The 15,733-nt window shown below is 41.1% G+C and overlaps 1 protein-coding gene across 3 annotated transcripts in view; it reads right to left on the bottom strand.

The window, feature by feature from the left end:
* Positions 1-15,733, bottom strand: part of tln2b (talin 2b) — a 111,116-nt gene that overhangs the window by 28,809 nt on the left and 66,574 nt on the right. For all 3 annotated transcript variants that reach the window (XM_041795177.1, XM_041795179.1, XM_041795176.1), the window contains exons 16-31: positions 12,882-13,090; positions 12,563-12,661; positions 12,003-12,170; positions 11,485-11,779; positions 9,330-9,496; positions 8,559-8,687; positions 7,401-7,514; positions 7,146-7,259; positions 6,926-7,060; positions 6,606-6,734; positions 6,380-6,482; positions 3,172-3,380; positions 2,650-2,769; positions 2,272-2,469; positions 1,623-1,762; positions 985-1,078 (exon numbers count right to left, since the gene is read on the bottom strand). In XM_041795177.1, the coding sequence (XP_041651111.1) occupies positions 985-1,078; positions 1,623-1,762; positions 2,272-2,469; positions 2,650-2,769; positions 3,172-3,380; positions 6,380-6,482; positions 6,606-6,734; positions 6,926-7,060; positions 7,146-7,259; positions 7,401-7,514; positions 8,559-8,687; positions 9,330-9,496; positions 11,485-11,779; positions 12,003-12,170; positions 12,563-12,661; positions 12,882-13,090 (2,423 nt within the window). The remainder of the gene's footprint in view (positions 1-984; positions 1,079-1,622; positions 1,763-2,271; positions 2,470-2,649; positions 2,770-3,171; positions 3,381-6,379; positions 6,483-6,605; positions 6,735-6,925; positions 7,061-7,145; positions 7,260-7,400; positions 7,515-8,558; positions 8,688-9,329; positions 9,497-11,484; positions 11,780-12,002; positions 12,171-12,562; positions 12,662-12,881; positions 13,091-15,733) is intronic.

Here is a 15,733-nt window from a genome sequence, read left to right as displayed (position 1 = left end):
GAGATCAAAATGGTGCTTTTTGGCCATCAGACAAGATGCTGTTTGGTTGACACCACACTGCACATCACCACAAACACACCATCCCCACTGTGAAGCACAGTGGTGGCAGCATCATGCTGTGGGGATGCTTCTAGGCAGCAGGCCTTGGGAGGCTTGTGAAGGTAGAGGGTGAAATGAATGCACCAATATATAAAAAAATCCGGGAGGACAATCTTATTCAGTCTGAGAGAACTACGGCTAGGGAGAAGATTTGTTTTCCAGCAAGACAATGACCCGAAGCACACAGTGAAAGCTACACAGGAATGGTTTAAAGGTAACAAGGTGAATGTCCTGGAGTGGCCGAGTTAAAGCCCAGACCTCACTCTAATAGAACTTGTGGCTGGACTTGAAAAGGGCTGTTCACATTCGATCCCTGTGTAACCTGGCAGAGCTTGAGCGGTTTTGCAAAGGAGAATAAAGTAAAATTGTAATGTCCAGATTTGCAAGCCTGATTGAGACCTATCCACACAGACTCACTGCTGTGATTGCAGCCAGAGGTGCATCTATTAAATACTGACTTGAAGGCAGTGAGTATTTATGCAGCCACTTATTTTTCATGCCATATCTTTATTTAATTGACATAACTTTGTAGAAATCTGTTTTCACTTTGACATTTAAGAGCTTTTCTTGTAACAAAAAAGTCAAAAAAGCCAAATTATATTGAGCATGACTGATTTATGAAATCAAAATAGGGTAAAATATCCAAGGGGGTAAATACTTTTTATAGGCACTGTAAATGTAAATTGTGAGGGATAAGCTTTAAATGTGCAAAGATTTACTGTCACTTTTAGTTTCTAACCATGCATGCATACATGCTCCAGAATGCAAATGCTTTTGTTCAGCGATGGTCTCTCATATTGTTACTGTAGTTCTAAATTTATTGTGCATCCACAATGAGTGGCTCTGTGGAAATGTGTGCAGTGCAGTGTATGTGGCAACAGCTACCTCCAACTCCCTCAAGGCGTTGTCACACTCCTTTTGTCCTGCTGCTTGCTGCGTACAGATCGTGATCAGCTGGTTAATACTCTCTGTCACCGCCCTGAAACACACAGAAAGCCACACAGGCTCTTTAACTCTCATGTGTCTTCTACATGCACACTCACACTAACACACTGGGCTCTCTCTCTCTCTCTCTCTCACATGTTCTACTATTCAAGCATGGCACTGCTGGCCTCTCACTGTGGTGGGCTAACACACGCACACAGGAGAACTGAGATTGTCTTGAGTTTGTGTTCAGCCTTGCTGAGCACAGACAGGCTCAAGCCAAGGCTTCCATCTTCCTAATTAGACAGAGAGAAGTCAGTCAGGCCCAAAGCCCTGCGGGACCAGCTGCTTGGCTTCTCACTAGGAAGAGGATTCATATTCCCTCTAGCAATGCCAAACAGACGCAGCTTAGAAGAGGCATATAGATGCAACATAGAGAAGTTTTATGACATTTTGAGTTAAGATTGGATGCTTCGTAACTTTCTGGAGACATATTTTTGTCAAAATTGGTTCAGATAACCAGCAAGCACACACATTTTTTATCAGAAAGTGGGGGAAATATCAGATACATATCAGGAGAAAAAAACATTTTATTTCACCTTGCTGCCACAGCTAGAAGATTCTTAGCGTTGGCTGCACCTGGATCCACAGACAGAGACTTGGCAGCTAGCAGCAGCTTACTGGACGCCATGGAGATGTTTTTCAGATTACTGATGACTTGGATCTGGTCATCCTTGCTCTGTAAAGACAAGAAAAAAGTACACAGACTTATAAAGATTTAGAGCTGTTACAATTCAGCCAACATTTGTTTGAGTATGCAACAAGGTATTTAATGTGTCTCTACTACCTACATCTCTATCTTCGCCCTGCAGTCCTTTCAGGGCCTGATTAAAGCTCAGGTGCCACGCTACATTAACTCCTATCCCAGACAATCTTTCCAAATTAATGAGCAAAATAACCAGAACAAGAACATCACATGATCTCATTATACCTGACTGTGTTAGTGCTCTTGGGACAATCATTTGCCTAAGTGAATAGGATGAAAAAGTCTAATTAACAAATGACTTAAATAGCTTCAGTAATAAATTGACATAAAATATGAGCTTGTCCACTCAGCATTTAAGCTTTTTATGTTTGCCCATAAAAGGACTGAACAGCCCTCTCCATGATGTAAAACCTGGTCTCAGTGGTTTACCATTGAACTGATTCAATGGAGTGTTGAGGGGTTTGTATGATCATGAAACCTACTTGGGTGTGTCCTGCCATTTCAATGCCAGCATCCAGGAACTCATCAAAGTCTTGGCTGAACTTCCCTGAGGCCGCAGCCAGCTGGCTGCTCGTACCGCGGGAGGAGTGGACGACCTCGCCTGCAGAGTGGTTGAGTTCAGCTGCAGTGTGGTTCAGATCAGTCTGGGCCTCCTGGAATGTCTTACAGCAGGGAGGGAGCTTCAAAGACAAGAGACACATCATTTAGGGTAGACTGTGGTGCACATCAAAAATCAAGTTGCATGAAAATAACCTGTTGAGTTATGGGGTGACATTTCAATGCATGTCTATAGTACATATGTATCACTGTCAATAAAAATGAATAGAAACTCATCAAAGAAAAACCTGATCAGGACTCACAATGTCCACCAGCAGCTTCTTGCTGGCCTCTCCAATGCTCCTGAGGGCCATGTCAACATCCTTCTGGCCTGGCAGGCAATTCACACAATTATTCAGGGAGTGTGACACAGCTTTGGCCACCTGAAACACAACACAATGCTCTGTCAACAGACTGCCATTAGTCATTCTAACAATGTCCTACACAATACGAAGTCCCAGAGCAAAGCTATAAGAGAAAAAAAAAAATCTCAGATGCAAATTGGGCTCATAGTGGTGCACAGTAATCCATGTCACTAATTTATGCTGCTGTCACAGATATATGCCAAACAATATGTTTTTCCCCTAAAGGGCTGCAGGAGAATGAGCAGTTTTACTCTGGCACTCCTGAGAGAGAGAGAGAGGAATAAGAGGTAAAAGGCAGAGTGGGGAGAAAATATCAATGCTTAAGAGATGACTGTTAAAGAAAGGAGAAACAGTAGAGGAGGGGGTAAGGGGAGGGGCTATCCCTGCCTCAGGGGTATTAAATACTCAGAGCTTTGCTACCTGTGCCAGTCGTTGCTGGCTCTCAGCATCACCTGGATGAACCAGGGCCTGATGGGCTTCATGGATCAGCATGGCTGAACCCTCCATGACATACTGAGCTGAGTCCAGCATCGCAGCTGCCGCCTGAGGCTCCCTGGTACTGGCTGCAACTCCTCTTGCTGCTTGAGCCAACGTGCGTAGAGCCTGTGCTGTTTCTCTGGCAGCTACACCTGCAAACAACCAGCAAGAGAGAAAATCATTACAAAAACCAAACAATATCAATATAATTACAGAAACACTTCCAACAGAGATGTGAAGATTTCCGCTCCTGTTCCATGAAGACAACAACTGCAGTAAATATGGAAACTTACATGCAAGATTTCCCACACCTAAAGAAGAGCTATCAAGTTTGAAACCTCATGTGTTAAATGTGGAGTGTGAGCTACCATGATTGCAAAAAAAAAAAAAAATGTAAACATACTTTTTACTAATGACATTAATTTCAGTCTTATTAGTGGAGCAGCACCACATTTAGAGAAGCACTCACACACCCACAGGTGTGTGTTTTTCTTGTCTTTAGTATAATTGTGATAGCATTGTTTAAATCAGCTGTCAGGAGCTTGCTGTTCCTTGCCGTGAACAAACTGTGATTGCAAAATGCCCTCGTTGTTTCAATAAATGAGTTAATATAATAAATATATTGCTCCACACGGGAGGTGCCCTTAACATATTATACATGAAGCTGAGAAGAAAGGCAGCAAATTGCATCAAATTGCATTAAGCAGCCAAGTGGAGCCATTTGCTGATGGAATGTTAAATCTAGTGAAAATAAGATTAATGAGTAGCTAGCAGCACCCTGGGCCACAGCATGAAGTCCTGTCTCGGAGCATTCATTGTTGGAAATGCTTTGCCTTATCTGTCTTCATCTCACCTCCCCTGAGATCATAAATTGAGCCAAATTTGGTGCAAAAGCAGCCAAACCAAGCCGAATTTAGGGGGCTAAGTAGGAAGCAAAAGTGAAAGCATCATAAGCATAAGGTTTTCTTATCCTCATAGTCATCACTTTTTCTGCCTGCTTTTTCCTCATTCTGCTACTCTGCAATGTGGAGCAGAGGAGGACTGGAATTAGTCAGTCAGCAATCCTTTTATATTCAGTAAATGTATAAAATCAAGCACTGTAGTGAATAACCATTAAATTTAAAAAATACAAGTTTAGTTTGATAAACAGCTACGATTCTGACTAGAAAGGACAGCTTCCAAACTTTTCAGCCCATTAAAACCCCCAAAATAACACTGAAGGAGACTGGGGACCTCAACTGTATCTGAAGGAGATTAAAGCATGTAATATTGCTCATGGTTGCACACATTCACCGATAGGTTTTTTCAAACACTGGCCCAATAACAACACAAAAGAACACAACAGGCTCAAACCCACAATATTATTTTATATACTGCTAATCCACCACACAAGCTGCCCTGGTCTATAAGGTGCAGTCTGTTTTTGAAATTTCCCAAAGGGGGGAAAATAGTTAAAACATCCTTCCTTGTGACGATTTAAATCACACAACCATGCCAAGTCCACAATGTGCAGTTTCTGTGCAGCTGTGTTTCTCTTTTAGTATAATTTTTTTTCATTGGGTCTGCGCATTTTCTTGCTATAACACGGTAGTTGAACTCTCAGCCTGCAGTGATGAGACAAACCCACAGGCTGCAAGTTGCTCTGCCCTCCTCCGTCTGTCACCTGTTGTCTTGACTGAGGAGGGATCTTAGCCAAACCAGCGCTCCATGCGGTTTATTTACTTTACAGCATACTTCCCCGTTTTCTTTAAATGAACGGTTATGACCTCGCAATGAGGGAAAGTGGTTCAAAGGTGGCATCAACCACTGTTGGGGTCGTCTGTGTCGTTATGTATCCCAGCATGTTCTGAGCAGTAACGCGTAAGCAGCCCCTTGCAATAACAGGGAATGAGGATGAATTTTTAATCACGTTATGTTGCAGTGTGTGACGGGGGCAGCTGCATGAGCTTGTGGAAATGATGTGTGTTTTTACATTATATGTTGGTGTACAAGTAGTAGTGTAGTTAGTCAAGGCCGCCAAGGGGGGATAAAGGGGGAGCTTTCAGGGGTCCAGCCATATTTGGGGCCCATGGAGATCTGCAAAGTTACGGTCAATTGTAAAGCTAAGCTGTGATAACCATATGTTATTTCTTTTAACATAATAAGAACCACTCTTATCAAAGTAACAAATATTTTTTAAATCTATTTATGTAGTAGTGTATAGCCCTTTTAAAAGACATAAAACAGAATTAAAATGGGTTTAGAGTGGTAAAAAAGGGGCGTAACAAGTAGAGAAATGTGGTTGAAATTGGAAAAAATTGGTGTAAAAAGTGGGGAAAAAGGGGTTAATAGTGGAAAAAACTCAGTCAAAGGGGCAAAAATGGGCAGAAAAGGTGGTAAAATTGGACAAAAATTCTGCAAAAATTGGTTAAAGAGGCAAAAATTAGTCTTAGTTGGCACAATGGTTAGAAAAAACAGATGAAATGTTGCAAAAATTTGTCAGTGGCAAAAATGGGTAAAAAGAGACAAATAATGGTCAAAAATGCACAAAATTCATGAAAAGTGGCTCATGATGGTGGCAAACATGGCAAGGAAGGTGGGGAAAGGGGTTCAAAAGTTGTACAAATAAACAATTTCAACATCAGAACCCAATAATGGATTGATATGCATTTCAGCTCCTAAATGAGGTAACTGATAGCCAGGACACATGCTAGCACCAATGTTACTGATCTAACACACATGCATAGAAACTATCAGTAATTCATAACTGGGGAGGGCCTATCCTCTGGGTTTGTCCAGCCAATGCTGAGGACAGGCCTCAGTGTAGTGCAGGGTATACCTGGGTATTGTCTCTATAGAGTATACCCACTAGTAAATTAAGAGTATACCCACTCCTGCATGCATCACTACACCCCTGTATACCAGTCGACCTGGTGTAAAAGACACAGGCAATAATTACAAAAAAGGCTAGAAGCAGAACACAAGTAATCTTCATGCATAAACTGAAGCAGACATTTCAGCATACACCTAATGGCTGTGGTTGTATTTTAAGTTGAACACATTTTACCTGTATATCTTTATAATAACAGGTAAAATTCTGTTATCAATATACCACAATGGTGTCTTATGATCCCACTCTGGGGATCACTGGATAAGAATATATCTGTCTTACCTGTATAATGTTCATTTCCTTGTGCAGCACATGTAAGCAACTGGGCCATGGAGGAGCCCACAGCCTTGGATGTACTCCCCAGATCTTGAGCACACTTCTCCAGCTGTGTGAGCAACACAACACACAAATTGACCTTTAGAGTCAAAGGAAAGAAATCCTCCTCATGATTTCAGGATAGTGTTTCAACAGGATGATGTTTCAGCATTAGAATTTGCTGTGTACTGACTGTTTCCCCAGGAAGAGGTTTCAGTTGGCCGTCAATGACTGACATCTTGGCATCCTGAAGCTCACTCTTGAGAGTCTGTACAGTTTTGAGGGCTGAATCGATTTCCAGAGGACCACAGGCTTCATGGGCCTTCAAATAACATAACACACACAAATAACTGTTACGCAACGAGGGCAGGATGCCAGCCTATACACTGTGTCTGGTATCTCTGAATCAGATCAAAGCACTCGGCTTATCCAACTCCTCACAAGCGATAAGACTGCATCTTCTGCTGTTATTGGATGGATATTGCTATTGCTGATGATATTTTGTATAAATACCTTCTGGGTGGCAGTTCTGAGCTCAGCCAAGCAGGTAGCCAAATTCTTGGCACACTGGCCCAGTTGCATGGCAGCAGCCTGGTCGGCCACTGTTGGGACAGCTGACTTAGCAGATGTAACCATCTTACTTCCAGGCTAAAAATTATAGGGAAAGTATCTCAGTTTTTTAATGCTCTGCTTAAATTTGTGAGTTATTTTCCGTCATAGAGAAAGGTCTCACCTGTAGGAAGCTCTGGCTGGCCATGATTAGGGCAAGCTGGGCACCGAGCTCCTCGGGCTGGGCCTGGCTGCTCCTCATCCCCTGTACCAACTGGGGAATGCTGTCTGCTACTGCCTGCATTTCAACATGTCTATGATGTTTAGATCTGCTTCATATCAGCATCATCTATACTACAGAGAAAAGTACTACAAAGACATTTTAACATTTTTAAAATACTTAAGTAAAAAAAGTACATGAGAAAGGGACTGACTGTACCTTGCAGCTGTGTACTAGCTGTTGATGTGAGACAGTATTTTTGTTAGAAGCTGCAGCATTTTGAGCAGCTGCGATGGTTTGAGTAGCAGCAGCCGCTGCCTGCTTGGCAGCTATCTGTTCAGGAGACAAAAGATAAAATCATTTAGGTTAAAAGAAGAGAGCAGCACCAGGCTTTCAGTATCTTCAGTTTGCTCTGTGTGGTATTATGTTGTCTTATTTAGCTCTTGGAATCGTTCTAATCAATGTAAGATGGCTAAAGTTTTTGTAAGAAGAGAATGCTCTTTGGGTTCATGGGAGCACCAGCAATGCTTTCTTTCTGCTATGTTTCCAAAACTACATGACTAAATATATACTGCTCAGCTCGCATTAATTCGCAGACACAAGGCTAGCTTTGAAGCCATGACAGGATTGAAAACAGAGCGAGGGAAGAGACATTCTTTGTTGAGTGAATGAGGAGGGAAGGATCAAACAAGACAGTCAGAACACATGATATCAGTAAATTGACAGGAAGGTAAGACTAAACTGCACGTGGAATTAACATAAAACATTGGACAAAACTTTTTCTCGAAATAGAATAATTTACTAGTTTAAAAAAACATGCTCACATCCGCATATCTGCATAGCAACAGCAGAGTATTCAGAGACCACAGGTAACCAACTTTAAGGGCATGTTAATGGGCCTAGAGCCTTCCAGATTCATGACACTTTGATCTTCATTTCCTCAGTGGCCATTAGCACCCTTACTATGAACTTCTGAAGGAAGAAAGCATGCTGAAATGTAAATCTGAAAACAGGCTGATCCCAGCCCTAAGTGGAGCATCCTTTATGGGCCTGAGAAATTCAGCGTTGGGTACTCTGGAGCACCCAGGGGCAAACTGACACAAAGGCTAAACACAGATCTTTACACTTTGATAGTTCACTCACAGCACTAATGGGGTCACCCACTCCTACAGGAGAGGAAAACAACTCTAAATGGGTTGCATTTGTACAAATGAATGATAAGTCGTTTTATTTTATCTGCATTCTGGCAGCCTTATGTCTACAAGTTTTCAATAACATTTAAAGAAAAACTTGAGATTGAAATTAAATATTAAAATAATGAAATGGAAAGGAAATGTCTGTGTGACACTTCAAAACATGTAGACTTCTCTGACTCACCTCCAGCCGGTTGACTAGTTTTTTCTTTATTGCGTTCTGAGCTGCAGCATTAGTGGCTACACGTAGCCCCTCAGCTGCCTCTCTGAGCCTTTGCTGCTGGTCCTCATTCTCTGGGTAGGCTGCCGCCCCCTACACATTCAAAATAAGACACACACACAAATATGGCCATGACACACAGACAGAATTTAACAATGGTGACCAGACAGTAGCAATGAACAATGAACAACTGGGGTTTTATATGCAGTACAATAGATGAAAATATGTATTTAGCTCTGCCTGCTCTCTGACAGTTTCCAGGGAAACCATCGGAGCCAGATTCCCACTTCCCTTTGATAATGGCAGTGATGTGGTGATTAATGCATCCAAGATCAAAAACATCTAACATGCCATAAGCAGCGTTTCACTTGCATGAGTTTTTCACACTGATAATATGCTGCTCAGCAGCGCCAAAGGCTTATTAAGAGGCACTGACGCTGCACCCTTTTATTTAGGATTTGATCATGCTGGTTACTAGTGCATGCAGCAATACAAAAATGTGTTGTCTTCTAAAGAAATCATTCAACTCAGTCCATAAAGAGTGTAGAAAAAAGAAAATGGAACAAAGACTGTCAAACTGATTCTTTGCAATTGAAGAGAATGGAAAATCTGTCGTCTGTATTAATCTAAATAAAAGTCTCAAGACTCTTAAGTTGAGTTGTAGTTTTCTGACAAATTACATTAAAATGAGTCAAATTGTTGCATTAAATTGTTAGGCCAACCTGTTACACTCACCTTTGCAGCTTCTACCATCCGAGCTGTGGCGTCAGCCAGGAGTTTGGCTGCAGCAAGCAGTTTCTTGGAGTTGTCAACATCAACTTCAGCCTCTGCGTCAGATCTCATGGCGTTGACCAAGTCAGAGGTGGCCTGAGCTAACACCCTGGCCTGGCGCACCATCTCACCTATTCAACAATCAGAATAAGCATTATGTAAGTATAAAAGGTGTTTGTTCTACAAAATCAAAAATGAGCCATTTGTGCTAGAAAACTGCTTAGACATCTTTGCCAATTTATTTTCAACTGTTAATTTTTCAGTGAGTTTTGTCCTTTTGTTGTCAAGATTTTGGTAGACCGTCAGCAGCTAGAACTTTATAAAAGACTGGATCAACATGGATGACACTGTAATACCAAAATGAACTGAGAGAAATAATCTTTTCTATCAATCTATCTGTCTATCTCTGTCCATCTCTTCTATCTATTTCTATTCTTAGTCTTTCCTTCCTTGTTGAAAATAGTAGTCACTGAACATTATTAGTCATAGTTATAGTTGACAAATTTAACACTGCTGGAGACACCCTACAGGGCCTATAAAAAGTATTTACCTCCTAGATGTTTTACCCTTTCATTGATTTCATAAATCAATCGTGGTTGACATAATTTTGATCTTTTGACAAAAAAGCCAAAGTACTCATGCAGATTGGATAAGATTGTCCTCCGGGATTATACGATAGCTTGCTGCATTGATTTTACCCTCTAACATTACAAGCCCTCAGGGCTGGCTGCTGAGAAGCATCCCCACAGCGTGATGCTACTACCACCGTGCTTCACAGTGGGGATGGTGTGTTTGTGGTGATGTACAGTGTTTGGTGTCTGCCTTGTCTGACAGCCAAAAAGCACCATTTTAGTCATACCAGACCATCATCAGCTTGACCATGGTTTTTTTTTCTTTGGTCAAAAAGCCAAATTATAATGACAATGACTGATTTTTAAAAATACATTAAACAGTAAAACGTCCAAGGGCTGGATACATTTTATAGGCACTAAATGTGGCTTTTAGAGAGAATGCAAATTTAAGGCTCAACTTTTCAAATCCAGTTGCTACACTTTTTTAAAACAAGTCCAGCAAATATCATAAATGTTCTTCAGTTAAGTTTAAACTGCAAAATCAATATGATTATGTTTAGAAAAAATGTGTCCTTCTTGAGACAGTAGAGGCCAAATATCAGATGGGAATGTCTTTTTTGGCTACAACAGCAATTTTGGATTAACAAAACTGAAGATAAAATGGGCAGTTAATGAAAAATCCTCTGCTTCCAGCATAAGTCCTTAAAATACTCTTATCATCATATCACTCCACCTTTGCACATCACTGAAAAATTCCTGAACTTGTCCCGGTCCTGCGGCATCTCATCACTTTCACCCTTATGACTTTCATAGCTGAAGGTTTCCGGTGAGTCATCCTCTCTCACACAAATAAAAGTCTTTGGAATATATGTAACATTTCCCCACACACCTGCTATAAAAAGCTGTGTTTCCCAAACACCCACCTGCAGCTTGAAATAACTCACCCAGAGGAGACTAAGAGAGACAAGACATCCAGGTGCTTTACAACCTACATCCAATGGCCTTGGGAAGTAACCAATACAATATTCAGTAGAAGAACACTGAATACTGAGCTATTGCAACAGTTTTTCTTTTTTTCTCGGTGATTTACAGGGGGTAAAAAAAATTGCCCTCACAGAAATGCCCAGGTCATGTGTTTCCTTTTAAGTTTCAAAGGCTCGCTGATGTTGATTGAGACCAGATTCAGAGCTCTGTAGTGGTTTTGGATGACATGTTTCCTACAACCCCTTGAGGACTGGTTGGGTTTGGAAATTCTTCAGCCTCATGTCTCGAACCATAACAAACAGCACGAGCTTTGAAAACGTCTCTGAAGATTTTTTTTAGATCACTAAACATGAACAAAAATATCTTCAGGCACTTTTGTGCTGTCAAAACACATAAAAATACCTCAATGAATGAATACCTGCTTTCAGTGAAAGCAGATTCATTAGAGCTCACCTGATTGTTCATTGTATTTCATGTTTTGAGAAAAGAATTTGTGATTAATTCAACAGAAACCAACTTTATTTTTTAGCTGAAGTATTAACAAGCTTTCTTTCTATACTCACCTGCATCCCCCATGGAGGTGAAAATGTTTTCTGTCACGTTCATGATGGTGTCTGTGGCCTGGTCATATCGTCCGATGGGCTCGCCACAGCTGGCGTAGTGGCGGACATGCTGCAGCAGGTCGCTGAGGGCCTGGCTCACCACACCTGCTGCTGCCCCAACTTGCTTCAGCAGCTCGCCATCGTCGCTAGCCGAGCGGCAAGCCTTGACACAGGTTTCCACAGAGCGGTCCACCAGCTTCCCAGCCTCGACAAGCTGCTCCTGACACACTGGGGAGCTGATTGTCGGGCTCACCACCTGTGTTACACAAAATCATTGGCAGAAAGTTGGATGGATTACAAGAGTTAAGGCAACCAGAAAGAAGAAGAAATATAGGCCTTCAAAATAAACCTACCTTAATCTAGTCTACCCAAATATTAACCTAAATAAAACAATATTTTCAGAGCCGTTGATTGTGCCTGCATGTTGCCATGTCCTTTACCAACTTGACCACTGAGATGAATAAGTCTGAAAGGAGTACCTTGGTGCAGGCCACCAGCTGTGAGGTGGACAGGGCACACTGAGTGGCAGCTGCAATCACCCTGTTCTGCAGTACGGTGTCCTCAGCCACCTGGGCCACGTTCTTGGCCTTCAGGACCAACATAGCAGCTGCATTGGCCACTGCTTTGGCAAGATTCATCAGCGTGTCCTGCAACATATTAATCAATGTCCTTCACTAAAACACAGCACAGCTGCGCACATGTGACTGAAGGGAGCAGACGAGTAAATGCTTTCAGCTCATTATGTTCAGGTGATGTAGCTTGAGAACTGGCTCTTAAAATGCACAAAGAATAACAGCAGCAAACAAGAAAAATGATGTGAGCAAGAGCAAATAGTGATGAATTTGTAGGAATTTTAGATAGGAAATGTGTGAGATTCTCATTCTGGCACGTTGTTATTTGATACACATGAAGTCTGAGTCTAATATTAGAGCTTGAGATGATTACTTCAGCATGTATTGACATTTTAAAGGCCTGAGAGTATTTGTGTCTTCCTGTTTGGCCAGCAGTGTCATAGAAACAGTAGTGGGTGGTGTCCAACCTGGAACTTCTCATCGGTCTCACCCTCCCCCATGTGACGGAGCAGATCCCCGCTGGCTTGTCCGATGCTTCCTGCTGCAGTCAGCACAGTCTGTCTGGGCTGTACGAGGATGACATCATCACATTCATTACACTGAGCTGCTCTCACACAGACAACTCCATGAATTATCCACAACAGACTTCTGGATCAAAACTTATCTTCATTGGGACATTGGTAGAAAAAAAGCAGGAGTTTCAGTACTGAATGTGGATTTGTGGCTACTGTGGATTACAAAGGGGGATGGAGTCCAAGTCAGTAAAATAATCTGCGGGGGTCTCACCTCAGCAGCTGCAGGCTCAACAGATCTGAGCAGATCTGACACAGCTCCTGCCAGCATCCTGGCAGCACCCATGAGCTTGTGTCCGCTGCCCACCTCATCGTCCATTAGTGCCGCAAGCAGCTTGACACCCTTAGACATTTCCGTGAGGTTGGAGGAGATGGTGGTGATTGCGCAGCCCACTGCTGTGTAGTCTGTTTCTGTAGGCTCACCTGCAGGCAAGTGATCATTGTTGTTACAAACTTTCTCTCTGCTGTGCATCTTAATTTTCCCTAAAGAATGTATGTCACATAAAGTTACATGCACATTGGTGCCATTATTAGATTCTACTGCTGATAGTTTCACAGTGAAAAAGGCTCATTTTGTATCAGATACCATAAGAAACGCTAGAACTAAAAGTTCACTGTTTGTCTCTAAGTAGAAAAATTACAGGAACTCATTATCAGAATTACTCGCTAAATATTTTCAGTAGGCCAGTCAGCATAAATGCATCAATTGTGATAATTAAGGATCATCATTAGTGCATACATTTTACCACTGCATGCTTCATTGACCCAACCAGGACAATTTGGTTGAGCCACTACATTGTTTGATGTAAAATAAGTCCACCACTGCTCTTTTAAGGTGCAGCGTATGAAACTGGGGATAATAATGATATCCAACAGTCAGGTTCTAGACAGTGAATCTCACATTTTGTGGTAACTGTGGCAACAAAGGGAATTTTCAGACAAGTGTATCTGTTATTTGCTCCCCTCTGTGGTACTGTAGAAACATGCAAGATGCAAAAATCCAAGATGGCAGAGCCCATGGAGAGGACCCTCCTTAAATATGAATAAAAGGCTTATTTCAAGTTAATAAAAATAGAACAATTTTTTACATTCAGGATTGTTAGTACTACTTTAGACACGCCTACTGATGTATTATGTTTTTGCTCTACCAAGTTTGTTCTGCTAAATTTTACAAGGCTAAATACTGAACAACGCACATTAATGTCTCATTTCACTAAGTGGACAAGTCAAAGTAGCCAGCATATTGTGTTTACTGTTTCTGTTCCTCTTCAATTCATAACAAGTTGTTTTTCTTTTCTGAAGTTCAAGTCATTATCCTTATTAGGGCTGAATGGTTTAGGAGAAGGGCTGCACGGCGGCGCAGTGGTTAGTGCTGTTACCTCACAGCAAGAGGGTCCCTTATTTTTTTTCCCCGGTAAGGGCCTTCTGTGCAGACTTTGCATGTTCTCCCCGTGCATGCGTGGCTTCTCTCCAGGCACTCCGGCTTCCTCCCGCCACCAAAAACATGCTGGTTAAGTTGACTGATCGCTCTAAATTGGCCGTAGGTGTGAAAGTGAATGTGCCTGGTTGTCTGTCTCTATGTCACCCCTGTGATTGACTGGTGACCAGTCCAGGTTGTACCCCACCTCTCGCCCAATGACAGCCAGGATAGGCCCCAGGCCCCTGTGACCCCCAACAGGACAAGTGGTACAGAAAATGGATGGATCGATGGTTTAAGAGAATATTGTAATTGCATTTTTTTCTTTTCTCCACTATTGCGATTTTAAATGCAATAATTTTAACAAAATGGTATTCTGAAACACATTTCAAGTCAAAAAAACACTGCAGCTTCTTCCATTTAAAGATTGCAGTAGGACATATTGTGATTTTGTCTCAATTTTAATTAAGTGCCCAGTCCTATCATCAGTCTACTGATAGTTCCTTATTCTTAAAAAAAAAAAAAAAAAAAAAAAAAATCAGGTCTGTATCTGTGCTGAGAAACAGTGCAGATAAAAAACCACAGAGACAAAAACCTTTTAAATGCAAAAGAATGGTATTTCAAAAAGTGACATAAGAGAAAGATAAAGGGGAGATTAATTCTAATTTACTACATACATTCTGAGAGTAATCACAGTTGAAAATTTTAATGGTTTGATATCACTAATTTTCAGTAATTCCTACTTCAGGGTTACAATAAGGCAAAAACAAGTTCTAATCACAATTAAGATGTCAGGTTGTGCAATAACACAGCTGCATAAAGACTGCAAGTATTTCTTTTTAAAGGTGCAGTGGTTAATATTTAACCTAGTAACATTTAGTGGAATAGATTTGGTAAAATGAAACACAATATATATGAATAGACCTATCTAAACTAATGACCTGAATATACAAAATTGTTTGATTTTTTGATAACTAAGAATAAGCCCTTTTATTCCCTATGTATATAGGGCGGGTCCCCTCCATAGAGTTCACAATCTTGGATCTTTACATCTTGCATGTTTTTACTGTACCATGGAAGAGAGCAAACAGTAACCTTTTATTTATTTATTTATTTTAATTACACTTGTTTCCACGATTACCACCAGAAGTCTGCATCACAGTCTAGGATCTTACCGTTTCATGTTGCTAATATTTCCCAGTTTCACACACTGCACTTAGTACTTGAAAGATTTGCAAAAATGCCTGTAGAAAGGCCTTTAAGTTTACAACTGTGCCATCTGGAAAAAAAAAACAAGTTATTTTGAGAGCAGTACTGATTAAACTTCAGGTTTCTGTCCTACTTAATATTTGAATGTTTTGAGATGAGAGAAGCTTTCTTCAAAATTCCATTAATCTCTAAATTTTCTTTGATAACCAAGCAAATAGTCTCATGATATCATTTATGTATTATGTTATCACAATTGTAAATCACAGTATTATAAAGCATTATCAAAATCACACTTTTTTTTTTAAACCAAACTTGCAATACTCATAGCAAATTTGTTAAGAGCAGTGGATAGTGACTGCTCCAGTGTCAGGACCCAACATCACCTCCTTAATGACAAACTGGGGACCAGATTTATTAAATGTGTCAATCATCACCAAATG

Source organism: Cheilinus undulatus, linkage group 9, assembly GCF_018320785.1.
Source record: "Cheilinus undulatus linkage group 9, ASM1832078v1, whole genome shotgun sequence".
Classification (NCBI taxonomy): Eukaryota; Metazoa; Chordata; class Actinopteri; order Labriformes; family Labridae; genus Cheilinus; species Cheilinus undulatus.
The sequence above is the reverse complement of the archived record's forward strand: the minus strand, read 5'-3'. Positions and strand labels throughout refer to the sequence as shown.